We start from the raw sequence: 21,170 nt of genomic DNA on the forward strand, positions 1-21,170 counted from the left end.
ATTATAAACAATTGATTTTTTTTGTAATAAATATTTGATAAAACCTTTGTTTTTCTTTAAAACATTTAAAAAATAGCTTTAAAAATGTATTTAAATTTTTTTAAAAATAATTAAAACTAACGAATCAGTTGACGTTTACTTGGAGTCCAAGTCTTCCTCAAATTGATGGCTCTTTTCATAGCTTTGGTCGGAGTTGTTATGGTTTTCAATAATTTTGAATTTTGATTACTTTTAATAAAATTATAAAATAAGATTAATATAACATTGTTATTAAATCAATTAAAAAATAATAATTTTATATTAACTATATTGAATGATTAGTAAATTAATGAAAAATTATTATTATCTTAATATACAGAATCGTTATTAGAATTACAGTATAATTATTAATTTAGAAAATAAAGTGATAAAATTTTTCAAAAAAATATTTGAAAATATCAAATAAATATCAATAAACTTAATATCAATTGAATGATCACTACTATTACTACTACAACAAGTCTTACCTCCTTTTATTAGCAATATATATGTTATCAACAATTGCTGAGACATTGTCTGATCGGATAGAGTTGTCTTTCCATTGATTAATTGAGACATCATTTCGTCGATAACTAATATTTTGTATTTCTTTTAGTGTATTATTTGATTGATTGCCACGAAAACCATGTTTGATATCTTCGGCACCGATCGAGTTGTCGGACATAAACTTAAGTTGATTTTCAAGAAAACCTATTTCTCGACAATACTTGTTCTTCTCTTTCATATAATTTTCATTTTCTTTGACATATCGTTCCTTAGTTTTGCGTTCAAAATCAAAAGACATTTCTTCAATATTGAGTCTATTCATTAGATCAGATATTTCTTTCTCGTATCCATTAATTTCCATTTCTTTGTTTGCGTTAAACTTTTTCTGTTTATCCATCAATTGTTTGTTATCAGTCATAAGCTGTTCAGTTCTCTTTCGCCATTTAACTTCTTGTTCAGCAATTTGATCCACCAATTGATTGTTCTGTATCTTTAACTGATCCGTTTCATTACATTTCATATTATAATTATTATTAATCGATTCAATTTCATTGGTTAATATACGGATCTTATTGTTCATCGACTCAATGGTGTCTTTAGCGGCTATCAACTCATCATTTACTTTCTGGAGATTGTCTTTTAGTTGTTCACATTCTTTGTCTGTGTTAACCAACTTTTGTTTTTCTTCATTCACTTCTTTCATTTGTTCATTAGTTGAGTTCAATTCCGTTACTTTAGTATTCAATTTTTGATTTCCAGTCATAACTGTTGTCAAGTCATTGACTTTTTCTTGTTCGCCGATTCTTTGCAATTCCGTGTCCATCGTATCTATCATTTGATTCATCTGATCGGTAGTTGTTGTCAACACATTAATCTTACTCTTGAGCTCTTCATTATTGGCCATAACTTCATTCAATTCTTTGTATAAAACTTCACTGATTTCTTTCATTAGTTCGGTTCTTACACACAATTCTTGATGATCTTCAATGATCTGTCGATAAACATTGATATCAATGATGTTATCTCTGAATCCTTGTAACTTAGCATCCATTGTATCAATCGTTTGGTTCATCTGATCGGTAGTTGTTGTCAACACATTGATGTAACAGTTTTTTTTCAATTCACTTAAACTTATATATACATTAAACTAAACTTCATGAGTCTTATAATAACTATTTAAGTAAATTTTTTCATATCATTAAATTGTTTCAAAATAAGTTTCTAAAAGTGTAAAGTGTGGAAAATATTAAATTAAAAAAAATTTTAATACTATTTATAAGTTGAAAACTATACATTAAACTGTGTGAATAAACTTAATTATAATTATTGACATATTATTATAAGTTATAAATTATAGCTTTATTTATGTTAACTGAAAAATATAATATGCGTAAATGATAATAAATTAAATAATTAATTAAATGTCTATATTATAAGTGTATAATAACTAATCAAAATCATTCATTGATTTTTTTTGTTAGAAAAAACTTAAGAAAAACAGTATAGCTTAAGGATTACATTTTATCAAATTAGCATTTATATGAAATTATTTTTATTTATCACTATTCACATATTTTTAATATTATTATTATTACATTGTCTGGACATAACTTTGTGGTCACAACAATACGGTCACCGATTACAGTGTTATTGCATTCGTTGTAATCGCAAATGTAATGTTTTTTTAATTGGTTATCAAAATACTGTATACACTCGTTGGTTGACTAAATTAAGTTAAAGTTAAACATTAAAAAAGATTATTTATTTTATATTATTTGTATAATACATTAAAATATCGGTAAATACTGTAATTAATAATATCAAAATTTAATAGTCTAAATATTTTTATAGGTATAAGAATTACAAATAATGAAAAACAGTATATTTATATTACAATATTAATAATAAAACAATTGATTAATTTTTTTTTTGTGATAAATATTTGGCAAATTTGTTTTGCTTTAAAATAGTTTTTTAAATGTAAATTCAATTTAAAAAATAATTAAAAACAAATCTGTAATCGAATTATATGATATAGAAAATAAAATAATAAAATTGAAAACATGATAAAATGAAAATTAGTAAAAACTTAATATCAATTGACTGATCACTAGTACTACAACTACTACAAGTCTTATCTCCTTTTATTGACAATAGATTTGTTGAAATCAATTGCTGAGACATTGTCGGACCGGACAGAGTTGTCTTTCCATCGAGTAATGGACACATCATTTCGTCGATAACTGACATTTTGTATTTCTTTTAGTTCATTATTTGATTGATTGCTATGAAAACCATTTTTGATATCTTCGGGACCAATAGATCTGTCCGACATAAACGGCAGTTCCACTCCATATGATGTCTTCAAATGTGGTGCAACCATAGTGTTACGTCTTTGAAGTATTGATAGTCGCTGGTCATCGAGAACCGAATCACTGACTGAACATTCACCGCGTTTTAAAGCCAACAAATTGTTGGGATTCATGAACTCTCCCTCTTCGTCGGCCATAATTAGACGACTACCGGTTCCTGCCGGCAGTTTTCGACTCATATTCAATGATACGGAACTATTATTTGGATTTGTTATGTCCATCGGATTAATACTTAAATTGGTTGAAGAATTGGGATTTGTATGAATATGTACTGTTGTAGGCATTGAATAGACATTACTGGTTGAAGCACTCGTAGCTATCATTGACTTATTATACGAATCAATAGTTTTCCGAAGTATTCGGTTTTCATTTTCAACAAAATTTATTTGTCGACAATACTTGTCCTTCTCTTTCATGAAATTTTCATTTTCATTGACATATCGTTCCTTAGTTTTGCGTTCAAAATCAAATGACATGTTTTCAGTATTGATTCGTGTCTTCAAATCAAATACGACTTTATTATTTCTGACAACTTCTTGCAAATACTTTGTTTGCCATTCACTTTCTCTGAGTTGTGATTCATTGAATGCCTTCTTATAAATAGAAACTCTTTTGTCGACAATTGAATGCAATTCTTCCATATCTTTGTTTGTTTCAAACTTTTTCTGTTTTTCTTCGTCCAACTCTTTGGCCATCGAATCAACTTTTCTATTGAATTCTTCATTCATTGAATCAAACTTTCGTAGTTTAATGTTTTGTTCAGCTATTTTGTCCATCAATTGTTGATTGTCTGCCTTAATCTGTTCCGTCTCTTGAGTGGCCATTTCAAACATTTTGGTCATAGAGTCCAATTCATGGCTAAAATAGGTTAACTTTGCATTTAACTCATCCGTCACTTTTTGATGATCTTCAATGACCTGTTGATAAACATTGATATCAATGCTGTTATCTCTGATTTCTTCTAACTTCGCGTCTATCGTATCAATCGTTTGGTTCTTCTGATCGGTAGTTGTTGTCAACACATCAATCTTACTCTCGAGCTCTTCATTATTGGCCATAATTTCAATCAATTCTTTGTTTATGACTTCATTTATTTCTTTCATTTTTTTCATTAATTGTATTTAATTCCGTTATTTTAGTATTCAATTCTTGCATTTCAATGCTAACTGCTTTCAATTCAATTACCTTATAATGACTTTTATTTAAGTAAGAATTTTATTCATATCATTAAATACATAAAAATTATTTCAGATATAAATTACTAAAAGTGATAAATTGTGAAAAAGATTAAAATTTAATGAAAAAAATTATAATACTATAAAGTTTGAAAAGTTTTCAATTAAAAACTATACGTTAATCCCTACGTTAATAATCTTAATCATAATTATTGACATGTTATTATTATAATAATTTTTTTTTGTCAAATCATATATTTGATTTGCACTTTATTAAAAAATTTATTTTATATATTAATAATATCTATTGAAAACATAATATGTGTAATAATGAAAATAATAAATGAATTAATTAAATATTTATACGATATTAAGGATATAATAACTAATCAAAATCATTAATTGAATTTTTTGTTGTTACAAAAAAATATTAAATATCTCTTAAGGATTGCTTTTTTTATCAAATGTGAAATTTTAAAATGTTATTAGCATTTATATCAATTAGTTTTTATGATTAAATATGACATTATTTTTAGTTATCACTTAAAAAAATTATTTCAAATATCTTTAGTTAGATATTAGATATATGTTTGTAACTAACTATTAGTTAATCTATAGATATTTAAACTACAACTTAAATATATGAATAATTTGTGAACAAGTTTTTACATTAGTAGTTAATTAATCAAATAAAATCACATATTTCATAACACATGTTAGTTTATAAAAAATATTAATTTATATATATATTATTAATGTGTAATCATTCCTAACTCTAACAAATCAAATAATTATTTTAGTAAAAATTTAATTAAAATGCCCAGAAATAAATTAAATTTAACTAAATTTATTTTTTTTAAATCCAAACAAAATATTACTAAAAATCATCTCAAATACTATAATTTTATTGTTTATTACAAAAAAAACACATTGCTTTTAAATAAAATTTAATTTTTAATCATATAAATTTTATATTTTTGTATTTTTATATTTTTAAGCAATTTTTTAATTGAATTAAACAAAAATTATAATAATCACCAAACAGTATACCTAAAGTACTAATAATATTGTTAATAATCACTAAAACTTTTTTTTTGCATTTCATTATCAAATGTATTCAATTTTATAACTTATGTTATATAAGTATACAGTAGTAAAAAAAACGTTTATAAAACTCAATAATTTCCTAATCATTTGACAATCATTTGAATTGTATTAAACAATTTTTTTTTTTTTTGAAAAATGTTTGTGCATTTAATGTCAATCATTGAGAATTTGTTATCATTTTTTATTTTGCTGTTAATTATATCATACATATCATAGATATGGATAATATTAGACGACAACTAGTGATGAAACGCATCGCTAAATAATAATAAATCTATTGAAAAGTTAGTGCACTTTAATAACACAAAAAAAAATTTTTTTACAAAAAAAGTCTATTATTTATGAATATATCGAAAAACTGGTTATTATTTTCTATGCATTGAAATTGCATATGAATTTGAGATACTGTTTATTATACAACACATTATATATAGTGTTTTACTACTAAAGTATTTGTAGCGTATATTTGAGTTTGAATTTGAGTGCTATTAATACAGAATAGAGTGACTGTATATTGTAATGTACTGTCAATGAGTGCGTCGGCGCACAAGTGGTCGGACTTTAATAGTGTAAACAGTTTTAACAATAATAATAATAACCAAACATTTGATTCAGTGATGTACCCGATGTTTGGCCACCGAAACCAATGGCCACATAACTATATTGACGACCAGATGATCGACTAGATTGAAATGATGGCCTCCGTGCAGGTGCTTGTCTATCTGATCCGAGCCAAATTCAAGCGCAAGTGTTTGTGGTCACCGATCGACTTGCTATTTGTGTCCATTGTTTTATGTGAATTGTTTGCCGCATCCATTACTGGCCACTCAATATCGTTGTCAAGTCCGTCGACGTGCGGCGATGTACTCTGTTTTCATGGTATCTGTCACGACGGACGCTGTATTTGCGACGCCGGTTGGCAGGGCTCGGCCTGTCATCGATGCGGAGGACGAATCAAGTAATTTCCAGACATTTGATATATATTTTATTGTCGAAACACAGATGTGTTTGTTGTGTGACATTAAACTACCATTAATTGTCTGATTTTTTTTGTGAATCAGATTGGATACACCGTCTGGTTATATAAGTGATGGCATCGGTAACTATAGTACTGATCTTCAGTGTACGTGGATTATTGACAGCGGTCTCAATGATTCGGTGATCCGACTCGACTTTGTCCACTTCGAGACGGAATGTTCGTGGGATCATTTGTATATATTTGATGGCGACTCGGTTTTCAGTCCCGTATTGGCCGCATTCAGTGGCGTATTAGTTAAAGACGGACAGTCATTCCAACAGATACCAGAAATTACTGCCCGATCGGGAAGAGCTTATCTATATTTTTATAGCGACGCCGCTTACAATATGAGTGGTTTTAATATATCGTATAGTATTAACACGTGTCCAAAGAATTGTTCGGGTCATGGAGTATGTGTTTCACGTGTTGACGGCTGTACCTGTGATGCCGGTTGGGAAGGAGATGCCTGCGATCGACCCATTTGTCCCAATAATTGCAGTTATCCTAATGGTCTTTGCGATAGAGAACAGCACATCTGTATTTGTCAATTTGATTATATGGGACCCGACTGTAGTCAATCACAATTTGATGGCTATTGGGCGGTTGTAAATGCAATTAAAGGGGTCAAAGGTCGGGCCCTACATCAGTCGGTGATTTATGATTCTTCGATGTTTGTAATCGGCGGCGAATACTATGAACCCGAAGAGTTCCTAATGAAGTTTGATTTAAAAATGAAAAAATGGGAATCGTTTAAAGCTAACAAACAAATAGAAGAGGAGACGCCTGGAGAACGATTTGGTCATTCGGTGGTCGTCTACGACAACAAACTGATTATGTTTGGAGGAATGACCAAAAACGGTACCATCAATCGTGATCTCTGGGCTTACGATATATCTAAACAACAATGGAAACTATGGATTGATGGATATGACTATTATCTTAAGCCGTGTTCACCATCAGTGTATTGTAGTCCGTTGCCAGTGATTGGACATTCAGCTAATTTTATAGATAATACAATGATTGTCATCTTTGGTTATAATCCTGTTTATGGATATCTTAATGTTGTCCAAGAATTTAATTTTTGTAATTATAAATATTGATAATTGATTTTTTAAATTAAAATTTTTCTAATATTTAAATTTATTTTAAAGCTACCCGAACGTGGCAAATAATAACCACCCGTGGTGCTATAGTTAAGGGAGGATTTGGCCACTCCAGTGTATATGACCCGATGAGCAAACTTATCTACGTTTTTGGCGGCTATCACTCTCTCGGCTCATCCGATACTTTACTTGTCGATCTCTTATATGGATATAATCATCGTTTTAAATCATGGTAATGCTTTAGATGACAATCTATAATACCGGTGCTTATTTTTTTTATCTAATTGCCTCTTATTTTTTGGATAGGTTTTTATTAAACCCAAGTCCATCGCCGCGATATCTACACACCGCCACTATAATCAATGGTCTAATGTTTGTTTTCGGTGGCAATGGCTATAATGCTACTACTAATAACTCAGGCGATCGTTGTTTTTCACCACAATTTCTAGCCTACGATATCGCATGTGACGCCTGGCGTACACTTAAAGACCCGTCACCTTCACTATTACTGAACGATAGGGTCGGCTTAGGACGCTATGGCCACTCCAGTGTACTTTATAACGATTCCATTTACATGTTCGGCGGTTTCAATGGCGTAATGCTCAGCTCAATACTTAAATACTCACCGGGAGATTGTCGCCGATTTGTGACCAATGAGGAATGCGCCAAAATGAAGACCGGAAACAAATGTGTTTGGAATAAAGATAAAAATGTTTGTCAACTCTATAGCGCACAGAAATCGACACAATTGTCAAATCTGTACAGTCCTTGTGATGTTACGAATACAAACTTTACCGAATTGTGCCAAAAACAGACACTCTGTCCATCGTGTTTGGAGAATACTTATGGCTGTGTTTGGTGCAGCGGTTCCGGTCAGTGTCAATACCAGAAGTGCCGTAAAACGGGTGTAAAAGACGATTTGAAGAGTATTAGCGACTCTTCCCGCTGTGAGGACGACATTCGTAGCTCTAATTGTGATAAACTTCATAACTGTCACTCTTGTCATACGGAATACCAGTGCGGGTGAGTACTGCCTGTAGTTAGAAACACTTAAATTTGTATTAAATCTAATTAATTATTGATTCCAATGAATCAGATGGCAGAGAGACTCCAAATGCTATACATTTGTTCGCGAAGTGAATAACAAGAGTGAGAAAGCGCCGGCAATTCTTCGCGATGACCTTAAGCCGTCGTGTGAAGAGCCGTGTCATACGCGGACAACGTGTGAGAACTGTACGGCCGGCTCATGTATGTGGTGTAGTTCGTCGCGTCGATGTATAGAATCCAATGCCTATGCGGCTATCTTTCCAATTGCTCAATGCATGGAATGGACAATACATCCATACAAGTGTGCGGGTCTAACCTGTTCTGACATACAAACATGTGATAAGTGTCTGAAAAATCCATTATGTGGATGGTGTGATGATGGCACTGGTACTGGTGTCGGTACTTGTTTAGAGGGATCGGCCAGTGGACCCTACACTTGGAACGGTACCGACTATTCACTTAAACAGAGTGCTTGTCCAGTAACGCACTGGCATTTTTCCCATTGTCCCGAATGCCAATGCAACGGCCATTCACATTGTCTTACATCCAATGTGTGCCATAAGTGCCAACAGTTAACGGAAGGCAGTCATTGTCAGTATTGTATGGCCGGCTTTTATGGCAATCCTATCAATGGCGGCAACTGTACTCCCTGTTCGTGTCACAGTCATAGTGTCTTCTGTAATCGTGAGTCTGGTAAATGTCACTGCACTACAAAAGGCATTACTGGTCATCACTGCGAGAAATGTGACGAACAAAACAATTATATCGGTAATCCTCAAGAGGAGGGCGGATCCTGTTTCTATAACTTAACAATGGGTTATCAGTACACATTCAATATGTCTAAACCGGACGACCGTTTCTATACCCGAATCAACTTTATGAATGTCCCGATGACTCCCGACATTGACGTGGAATTTATGATTCAGTGCCAGGAAAGCGCTTTAGTCAACATTTCTATTGGTTCCGGTAAGTCATATATAAATTTATATATATATATATTTGAATATTAAACCATAATTTATCGGTTAAATTAATATTTTTTTTATCATCAATGAAACTATAGCTTCGTTTCCAATCCGTAATCTTCACGAACGACTCGAATGCGGAAACTTTAAGCTTCGGTTCTCTCACGACGAGAATCTCTTCGGCATTGAAAACACAACCTTTTATGTCAATGTGTTTGCGTTTTCCACACCTTTTGTACTTCAGATATCATTTTCACAACACAGGACTCTAGATTTGCTACAATTTTTTGTTACATTCTCCAGGTATCTGATCATTAAAAAGATATTTTTAAAAAAAAAAAGATTATTTAAATTTAATATTAATTATTGATTTTTTTATTTATTTATTTTCAGTTGTTTTCTAACTTTACTAATAATTGCTGCCATATTGTGGAAAATTAAACAAAAATACGATTTATATAGACGTCGACAGGTATTGATATATTGTTTTAATAATACTACTATTAATATACTGTATCTATGAGTCGATTATAATCATCCAAATTGAAATCAATGACTAATTTATTTTGATTTTTTTTGTTTAATATTTTTTAATAGCAATTGTTTGTAGAGATGGAACAGATGGCTTCGAGACCATTTGCAACCGTTGTATTGTATATAAACCGCGACCAAAATCATCTTAATTTTAATAAAGACAATCTTCAGACCGAATGTGATAATCCGACTCCCATTGCGTTAGAGCCGTGCAATACTGGCAAAGCGGCCGTACTCTCACTCATTGTCCGTTTGCCCACCGGTGGACTACCCTCCACACCTCCCGGTAATAATCATTATTGTTATTATTGTATAATTTGTATATAAATTATTATAATACTATTGTCTTTTTTCTTTTCAATATTTTTTTGTAGGTCAAACTGGTATAGCAATAGCATCGGCACTGGTATCGTTAGGAACGGTACCAATTGAGCAAAAGTCAAATAAAGATACCGATAATAATCCCACAAACAAAGTGATCAATAGTTCAAACAAGTTAAACAATTATCCCTCAACTACTACGACCACCAATATTACTACTATTACGACAACAAACACTACAGGAGTTTAACTGTTGATTATATGATCTAATAATTTATTATGACTTTTATCAAAGTTTTTATATATTTTGAATCTTTTATTTTTTGCTTTTTTATTAAATATATAATAAGTCTTTATTTTGTATTAAAATATTAACTTTAATATTTTATTTATTTTTGTTTTTAACATAATTATTATGTACTTTTGAGATTAAACTCATATTTAATTGTATATATAGTTTTTTTTATAGTCATATTACACACCAAAATCAATTCATACAAACAAACAAAAAATATATATTTAAAACTAACAAACCATTTAATTTTTAACAAAAACAATCATTGGTTTTTTTTATATAATACAAAACAAATTTGTTAATCAATCAATGAATCGACAATTGGATTATTAAAACAAAATAAGACGTAAAGATCTGTTAAAACATTTTTGCATAGAATTATAAAATTTATATATAAAATTTTTTTTGAATTATTATAATTATTATTGTATAATATAACTCTAATAGATGATAGTTTTTAAAGTTGTAATTATTATTAATATTATTATTATTAAAAAATAAAGATTGAAATAATTTTTACTATAAATTTTTTTTATTGTTATAATAATTTTTTAATTACCGGCAATAAATTATTAGTGCATAAATTGATAAGAGGCTACTTTAGTAATATCTAACAATACAGGTACCGGTAATTTATTAAATAAAAATAATTTACACATACCGGTAATTTAATTATACAATATTTTCAAAGCTATCTATTAATATATTTAAAATTTATAGTTAAAAAAAATAAAATTATTAATACAGAATAAAATAGAAATTTATTATTAACAACAACAACAACAAAAAGTAAAAAACTATTTTAATATTTAAATTTTCAGTATTTTTTGTTTGTTTGTTAAACAAATATTTAAATAAGGATAATTAATAATAATAATAATAATTGATGTATTTTAGGGATGCTCTAGTAAACTAGAGTCTACTCTAGTTATTAGTAATAAATATGATTATTATTTTAATTTGATAATTGACAGCATTATTATATTATTGTTAAGTATTTTCAGTTTAAGTCTAATTTACAGCATTTAAAGTGCACAACATTACCACTGTTTTATAGGAATAATACTTTAAACCCTTAAATATCCTAATATTAAAAAATGTATTGTTATAATACAATATAATACTATAGATAATTGTAGTGAACTTTTTATTGTTGCTAATAGTGTTTTTGACTATTGATTTATGCGAAACTAATGAATACATAATTTTTTTTAAATAAAATTATTTATTAATTGTCAAATAATGTTAACAATTGATATAGTTTAACTATTGTAAAAATAATAATAACGAAATAAAAATTACTATTAATTTTAAAAATATATTTTTTTTAAACTTCTAATTTTAATATTATATATTATTTTCTAATATTACCTTGATTAATTATCAGTGCATAAATAGTGATAAATAGCTATTTATGAATATTAATTGCTTATATATAAATTATTTATGATTGTCTGATAAGATTGAAAATTGTTTTTTTATTTGCAAAAAAATGTTGTCATTAATTTATTATACTTAGTTATTATATAAAAATTTTTAATTGATTGTTCTTAATATAAAATGATTGAAAGATATGTTTGAAAATTTTTGTTTATTTTTTCAAAAAAACAACAAAATTGTTTGAAATAAAAAAAATATATTAATTCATTGATAACACACACACACACACACACACACACACACACACACACACACACACACACACACAATATCGTATAGCGATTGACAAAATTGACACACATTTTGCCTGTATTTGATGTAAATGTTTAGTTGACTTAATCCTAATAAATTGATTTGTCATAAAATAAAAATTTACAGTAATATTATTGTAAAAACCATATGATAAATGACACCAAACTAATAGTTGTCATAATAATAATCTTGTTGACCTATTGGTAGAGACAGACCACCTTTCCCACAAACACACACACAAACCACATACCTGTCCATACATTATATTTATGTACTAATAATTATTTTGATTTTACGATTGTTGTTGTTGTTGTTGGACTGTTAAACTATATTTTTAATTAATATCTTATATATACTGCATATCTAAATATATAACATTAAAAAAGATAATACTAAAAAATTTATATAAAAATTTATATAAAAATTTATATTATTAATATCATGAATCAATTATAAAATTTATTTTGGGGGTTTAAAAATACTAGTAATATTCAATATCTTAAAAATATCTGCATATCTAATATTATCAAATCTAAACATATGTTATTTTTTTATAAAATAAATTAAATTGTATTTGTTTTGCATTTTTATTTTATTTTTTATTATAACAAAAGTTACATCTGATTTGTGTTAAGTTTAAAAAAGAGAAACAAACAAAATATATATAAAAAAGAAATTAAATACTGATATCAATTGAGACTATTTTTTCTTGTGTGTGTAAAACACATAAATATTGAAAACTATTACTGCATTTTGAATATGATTTATATATAACACTAAATCAAAAATAATTAGAGATAAATAAGTTATTTTGTTGTACACACACACACACACACACACACACACACACACACAACATAAAACTAATGACTTTTAAAAGCAATAAATTTTAAGACAAAGTAAATTGAAATTAAAGCATAGAAATATATATATATTCATTGGATAATATTAAATTTAATTTAACAATTTATTAATTACCAAGTGTGTTATTATCTGCTAAATTGGTTGATAAAAATAGCCAAAAATAATTTACTTAACTTGAAATACAATTAATTGAAAATATGTGTAACAAACTGTGTCTAAACTATGATATAAATTATATGGTATATATTGATAGTTATAAATAAACTTTATATTTAATTGAAGTATAAATTGAATGTTGAAAGTTTTTTTTTTGGTTAGATTATTGGTTTAGAAAATGAAATTTTATGCCATTTAAATGTTTTCGATAGAAATATATAATATATTATTATACTGTATATCTGTATATACTATTAAAGTTAATAAAGAATTTTAAGTATTATTGCATTTCAAACTTAAGGGATTTTTGAACTAAAGTGTATTTCCACTACTGTTTCAGTTAATAGTCTAAAACTTAATATCTAAAGCATGAAACATACCTGAGATAGGAATGGCTGGTTGTGTGTGTGTGTGTGTGGCTCAGGGATTGTGGAAGAGAAGGAATATTAGAGATGTGCGATTTGAATGCTGATATGACATACATTTAGGCGTTGCTCTCTCTCTCTCTCTCTCTCTCTCTCTCTCTCTCTCTCCCCTCTATTTTGCTAATTATTATGAAGATTGACATATATTGACCCCGAGAGAGAGATAGAGAGAGAGAGAGAGAGAGAGAGAGAGAGATAGGACCACAACATTTTTGAAGGCATTTATTTTGTCAGATGTTTGGCATACCTTGCTTTTGCCCGATCATTATCACTGATGGAAATGCCATCACTTACTGACTGACTAATCAAAGAAATATTTATTATTATTTTTTGAAACATTAGTTTGTGTGTGACTGAGAAACACACAAATATTGTTTATTTTGCAAATTAAATAATTTTAAAATCCATATAATTTTATTATTGACTATTTGTCATGAGAAAATAAAAGATAAATTAAATTAAAAATATTCAAAATATTTATAGATTACATAATTTAGTATTTTGTATAATAATAATAATCTCAATGATATTTATTTATTTAATATCAATAATATAATAATTATTATTTTCAAATGATTTTTATCTGAAAAAGATAAAAGATTTTTGTCATTTTAAATAAATAATAAATAAATAAATAAACGAAAAATATAAATATAATATAATTAAATTGCATATATTTATAAATAAACCGTATAAATCGTTATTTTTTATATTTACTTTCTATTTTATTTGTAAAAAAATTGTTTTTATGCTAAATATACAAAAAATAATAATTTCATTTTTCAAAATAAAAACAAATAAATTATTCAAATGTTTTAAAACTAATTAAATACATGAATAATGATAATGTTTGGTTATTAATATTTTTTTTACTAATAATAATATGGCTTCTAGCTGTGTTTTAGATAATTGTCTATTTTTATTTATTAATAAATTATTAGATCATTAAAATCGAGTTTTTATGGTTTACAGAAAAAAATTGTATATAATTTTATTTAACAAAAGCTATATATTTTTTTAAAACTTTATTTATTCAATACAATACCGTATAAAGTACTGTATATATCATTCAGTACATACTATTATAATAATAATAGACTAAATTAAATTAATTTTCTAAACCATAGTATAATTTTAGACTAAATTGAATTATAATGTTATAGTACACTATAATTATATTTAATAAATAAAATATAATTTTTTAAAAAAATAAATAAAATTATAATATACACAAGTTATGGTTTAACAAAATAATAATTTTTTTTGACAAAATATTATTGTCTTTATAGACAGGAGACTGAAAAATATATGAACTTATAATTTGTAAAACGGATTACAACTGTTACGAAAATCCCAATAATCTCTGATTAAAATAAGTCTTCAAAAAAACGGCAAACAAAATACAAAATAGGAAATGATTTCTCTCTACAAAAAAAATCTGTGAACTCCAACACAACTAAACAATTATATTGTTAAACACATACATACATACATAGAGATTACACGGCATATGAATGGCAATTGATTTTTATTTAAGTTATGTGAACAATGATTTGTTTTGTCAAAAAAAATAATAATAAATAAATCTGTGTTTGCATTTCAATTGAACGGCCGATTGCGTGATCTGTGAATTACAAGACAAACAATGGCAACGACTGTTAAACTGCTCTTCAGAAAAAAATCCCCTCTTTTTTCGCGCGTTTAACATCTTTTTCAATGGTATTTCCGAAATATATATTTTTTTTATTTCTGTGGCAATGGATAGTACTGTAGATTAGGAAAAGGTATGGTATGTGATAGATATGATAGGTATGGTATAGTTTTGTTGTTGTTGTTGTTGTTGTCTCACATGACACGGGAGCCACTCGAGCTCATAAAACCGGTCACCAGAAAAAAATTATGACTGAAATAAAGACAACAGTCATCTGAAAAATGGGTCGATTTTTTGTTGTTGATATCGAAGAATAAGAAGAAGAAGAAGATATATTTGATTGATTGTCAACAAGTAATTCACATAAAAACATAACTTAAATATCTTAAAGATATCATAAATATTATATAATACCGGTATATATCAACTCATTCAGTCAATTAGTCTATAATTATTTAATTTAATTTTTTCATATGAGATAAACGAGTACTCATTAATATTGTTATATATATACTGTATATATATATATATATATATATATATATATATATATATATATATATACAGTATATATACTTTATATAAGTTTTTTTCTCAATTTTTATTTAATAAAACTTATTATTGTTATCAAAAATTAATTACACACTCGCAAGATATCTACCGGAAATATAAAGTTTATGATTTAAAATTTTTGAAAATTTTATAATTAATTAACTATTATTTATTAGTATATTATATATAGTATTAGTCAATTAATATTGCGAAAAACAGATATTTTTGGAAAACAATTAATTTAAATAATAATTAACACTTTTTTCAAAATAATAACTTATTATTAATAAGTTTTACTAAAAAAAGTTTTTAAAAAAACTGCACGAATATTATTATTATTATTAAAAATATTTTTTAATTAAATTTACACAAAAGTAGTTCTTTAAATAGTTTTTGTACAAAAAATAGTTTTTCTCTGTTTTTTATATTTCCCCAAAAATATGTGGCAATCAATTAAAATTAATGTGAAAAATAGTATAAAAACATAAGACTCTCTCTCTCTCTCTCTCTCTCTCTTTCTCTATCTCTCTCTCTCTCTCTCATCTCTCTCTCTCTCTTTCTCCTCTCCTCTCTCTTGACTTTATATTACTGAATTGTGTGCACATATCTTAACTTGAAATATATGCTCTTAAGTTAACTATTAAACTCTCAATATTTCACAATTTATTAATAGCCTAACACCGACACTCAAATAGCACCGGGATCTATGTACTATGTATAGTGCACTTGTAATGCTGTATTAACAGGGAGTAGATATAAATTCATAACAAATTTCATAGTAAATTGGCTTATTAACTTCAATGGCATTTCTAAATGTGTGTGTGTGTGTGTGTGTGTGTGTGTGTGTGTGTGTGTGTGAGCCGGGACAGTGATTTCTAGCTAATACAACCCACATGAGTGAGAGCATTGGTAATGTTTATAATACAGTACGATATGTTTAATACATTAATAAAAAAAAATTGTACAAATAATGGAAAAGTTGTATTTTTATAACTAATTTAACACTATTTTTAATTAGCTAATAAATATTTTATTACTACTAATTAATTAATTATAGAATTGTTTTATTATGGAAATAATTTTGAAATTATCAAATATCAAATTTTTAAGATATAAAAAAATATATATAATAATAATATAATAACTTATACAATATATCAGGAAATGAAATAATATTAATTTATGGGAATTTATTAAAAATATTTTTAATATTGTTTTGGATATATATATTAAAAAATAACTTTAATTATAAAATATTTTTGATTTTTATTAATCAATTGAAATATCATTCTATTAGTCAATTTAATAGATACTGTAAAATACTATAGTTATTATTATAGCTATTTCACTGTATGTTATACCTGTATAATATATAATTTATTATTATTTTTAAATATAATAATTTGTCTGTATTATTATTATTATTATACAATAAAAAAATAATAGCATTTTAATATAGTACACAAAATGAATGTACCATAAATTAAATTTTTTGAGTTTTAACTTTTTAAAAAAATAAAATAAATAATTTACAATTAAATTAGTCGTTAAATTTTATTGTACCGGTACAATATATATATAAATTGGACAACAAATTAAAGTAAGTGCAAGTTTAGTTGATTTCTGGTTTATTATAAATATAAAATATAAGTTATAAATAATAATAATAATCAAATTGAATTTTTGAAATTGATTATTATGAAAAATAGTAAAAATATTTTTAGCACAATATTTTCTCCTTAAAATTTGATATTAATTATTCATTATAAAATTATTGTTATATATTTTTGTTTATAAATATTTAGTATAAAATAAATAAAATAAAAAATGGCATTTATTTTGAATAATGGAAATTCAAATGGTTTTAATCACTAATATGCAGTATTAATATTATTAGTATTATAAAAAATTTATAGTATTATTGATAAAATAAATCTTAAAAAAGAGATATCAAAAATAACTAAATAATAAAAAAATATTAGTGAGGAAAACAATTTTTCAAAAATCATCAATATTTATAGTATTTTATATTAATATTTGTATAAAAAAAGAAGATTTATTGTGAATTTATCTATTTATTTATTATATGTAATGGCAAGTAATGCTAGAAAAGCTCTTTTTTAAAAATAAAATGTATTTTATTTTCCTTATTATTATTAGAAGAGAGAAAAAAATAATAATAAATAAATAAAAATAAAGTAAATAAATAGTTGTTTTTAGCAAACATTATACCTGTATATCTACTATAAGTTTAAATATTGTGCTGATTTAAAATGATTTTTTTTATATATATTTATATTTTTGCTTAATCTATGGCTTTAGAAAAAAAATTGTTTAGCGATTATAGAAATAAAAAATATATATTATATTTAAGTAGTTGTTGTCCGATGAGTGAAATGAACTCCAGATATAACTAAAAAATTATAAGTGATTTATAAAACATTTGCTATTTTAATGCAATACTTATATTAATATAATAAATAATAATAATAAATATTTTTTAAAAAACTTTTTTATCCGATAAGTAAGTCATTGAAGAATAATTAGCACAAATTGGGCACAAAATGTGTTTATATTTTTACATTATATTCAACTTTTAATATCAATTCACTAACTAAAATAATAATATTGTTATTATTTATTTTTATGTGATTGTATTTAATTCAATAATTTATTTGCCATATTTGTTAATTAACTGAAGAGAGAAAGAGAGAGAGAGAGAGAGAGAGAGAGAGAGAGAGAGAGAGAGAGAGAGAGAGAGAGAGAGAGATAGAGACTAAAGAGTTAGTCATAAATTATAAGAAAAACTATATATTTTCAAACAAAACTAGAAAACGCAAAACAAATTGAAATAAAAATAATACTAAATAAAGTTTTTTACATAAAAAAGTCTGAAAAAAATAATATTAAATATATAGAAAAGTTCATGTATTGTATGCATTGCTTTAATAGAAAGTTTTTCTTTAATTTTATGTTTTGCTTTGTGTTTTAGGCACTTGTTTTGCAACTAAAAAACTAATAATTTTTATTTATAAAATAACATACAATTTGGTTCAATGAGCTTACAGTCAAATATAATAATATATAATTTTTTATGTCAAAAATAAGTATAACATTGCTTTTACTCTCTTTTTCGCTCTCTCTCTCTCTCTCTCTCTCTCTCTCAATATTATTATCATTTGCGAGTGAAAGTATTGTTTGCAAAAAATAATAATAGTAAACAAAAAATAAAACACAATTTTTAATTTGCTTACAAAACCGAAAGCAAGCTATCTTTTAATGTGATTAGTAGCCCATAAAAAGCTAATTTTTTGTGTGTTACTTATATTTATTTAGTTTTGTTGTTGTTGTTGTTATTGTTGCTAAATTTCATTATAATATAATTATAAATAAAAATAATAATTTTCAAAACGCAGTACATATTTGTGCGTGAAATTTATGCCAAAAAAATTATAGTTTTTAAAATTTATGAATTATTTAATACTAATAATACTAACAATAAATAATTTTTTCAGTAATTATTAGAAACTCATTACATATTCACTGATCATAAATCCTAACAAAAATACGTGTATTTTTATATAAACTTTTATTATATATATATTGTTTAATATTATTATTTTCCGTCATATTTCTTGCATTAATCCCTTTTTATGGGTAATTACGGAAATGTTAACACATTTTTTTAGAAAATAAATAAAATATATATTAATAGTGAAATCAAACATAAATCCACTTTTTTATAATTAAATTTTGCTTTTATTAATCATTTTATTATTATTATTGTTGTTTTTTAAAAAAGAAAAATGTAAATTAAATTTATTGTTTGGTATTAATAGTAAATAATAATAATAATAATAATAATATATATATATTTTATACAATCATAAAATATGAACAATAAATAAAAATAAATCATAACCTAATATTATGAAAATATTAAAAATAATAAAAAGAATATACAGAATATATATATATAAAAATATTTAATACAAATAACATTATAAATAATAATTAAAGCAATAATTTAAACAATCATTTTCGGTGACGGGTTGGAGACCAAAATTGATCGGCATTGTCGGGACCGTCTTCCCATGAGGACTGGGATGACGTGGATAGTCGGTGAGCACTTTTGGCCCATTGGGACGGAGTTAGACTCCTATCCACTGGTGAACACAATGACCGAGGACTGGGATGTGACGAACACTGAGATCCCGATAAGTCACTAAATAGTGACACACGACTAGCCGATGACGAATTAGTGGCGTCCAGTGATCGCGGATCCGATGACACCGACGAATATTTTGCACCATTTAAATAGTGTTTGTGTAGACTTCCCGTATTAGTATAGTCTCTGATGTCAAACGACTCTAATGGCAGATGTGTTAATGTGAACACTCGGGATGTCATACGACTACTGATTGGAAATATTGGCTTTCGTTTGTTATCACTTCGGCTAAATGAAATCGGTTGACCATCATTGGCTGTCATTGGCGACGTGGCCGCCGATGATGCCGATGACGACGACAATGGACAGGTACTACGGGATGGTATACCTCTCAGAAAGTTCGATACATTGATGGCACTGTCGTTATTGCAGTCATTGCTGTTGCTGTTGTTGTTGTCATGAATTGTCAAATATTTTTTGTCGGAAAATTTAAATTTTTCAGCTCCGGGTATGTTTGGCGGCTTCATTATCATTTTTTATTTATATATGCAAACAAACACAATAATAAAAATAATAATAATTGTAAATTCATTCAACTTTTCATCGGTTGGTTTTCACAGTTTCAACAATTAGTAGTAATAGTAGTAGTTTTTTAGGGGTACCGTCACCTCAGCGGGCGATGCCTTTTCACCTTAAAAGAGAGAGAGTGAAGTCAATGTTTTTTTTGTTGTTTATTTGTTTCACTGACTAATATAACAAATTATATATCGACTTGTTTTTTTGAAAAAGACAAATACCCAGTAATTCACGTATTTTTCGATGAATAAAATAAAATAAAAATATTAAAAATTATAATAATTTTTTGTGTTATCAATTTGACGTTTAAAAAGCTTTCCATTTTTAACTTTTTCCACAAATAAAAAATAAAAACAATTTTACACTAATATATATATATCAAAAATGATTTTTTTGTTGGTTTTTGATACACATATTTCACAGATCCGATGAGTGATGTGTTTATAGCCAGAAAAATATATATATATCCACTAATTCTTCGTCTGAATAAAACAACTTCTTTAGGGTCTCTATAATATCTTTACCAATACTTCACGTCTTAATCTCTTTTAATAATCTATTTATAGCTTATGGCTAATAATGGATAGTCAGTCAGTCACTTGTGATGATGATGTTGTTGTTGTT

General features: G+C 26.3%; 3 protein-coding genes across 3 annotated transcripts; 1 reads left to right on the top strand and 2 right to left on the bottom strand.

Moving 5' to 3' along the window:
- Positions 1–116: 116 nt before the first annotated feature.
- LOC128964687 (putative leucine-rich repeat-containing protein DDB_G0290503) lies at positions 117–1,689 on the bottom strand. The gene is made up of 2 exons (XM_054311324.1): positions 507–1,689; positions 117–228 (listed from the first exon to the last, which is right to left on the bottom strand). The coding sequence occupies exons 1-2, from the start codon at positions 1,595–1,597 to the stop codon at positions 117–119; spliced, it is 1,203 nt and encodes a 400-aa protein (XP_054167299.1). The 5' UTR covers positions 1,598–1,689.
- A 3,936-nt stretch (positions 1,690–5,625) lies between these two features.
- On the top strand, positions 5,626–10,541 carry LOC128964888 (attractin-like protein 1). Its single transcript, XM_054311544.1, has 9 exons — positions 5,626–6,137; positions 6,241–7,280; positions 7,349–7,532; positions 7,607–8,323; positions 8,397–9,313; positions 9,411–9,615; positions 9,706–9,784; positions 9,910–10,132; positions 10,221–10,541. The coding sequence occupies exons 1-9, from the start codon at positions 5,872–5,874 to the stop codon at positions 10,415–10,417; spliced, it is 3,828 nt and encodes a 1,275-aa protein (XP_054167519.1). The 5' UTR covers positions 5,626–5,871; the 3' UTR covers positions 10,418–10,541.
- Positions 10,542–19,781: 9,240 nt separating this feature from the next.
- On the bottom strand, positions 19,782–20,885 carry LOC128964633 (uncharacterized). The gene is made up of 2 exons (XM_054311264.1): positions 20,768–20,885; positions 19,782–20,661 (listed from the first exon to the last, which is right to left on the bottom strand). Exon 2 carries the CDS (start codon positions 20,501–20,503, stop codon positions 19,838–19,840), a length of 666 nt encoding a protein of 221 aa, XP_054167239.1. The 5' UTR covers positions 20,504–20,661; positions 20,768–20,885; the 3' UTR covers positions 19,782–19,837.
- Between the last annotated feature and the right edge of the window lie 285 nt (positions 20,886–21,170).

This window comes from Oppia nitens, unplaced genomic scaffold (assembly GCF_028296485.1).
Source record: "Oppia nitens isolate AA-2021 unplaced genomic scaffold, nextdenovo-longstitch-racon4-pilon3 scaffold9_pilon_pilon_pilon, whole genome shotgun sequence".
NCBI lineage: Eukaryota > Metazoa > Arthropoda > Arachnida > Sarcoptiformes > Oppiidae > Oppia > Oppia nitens.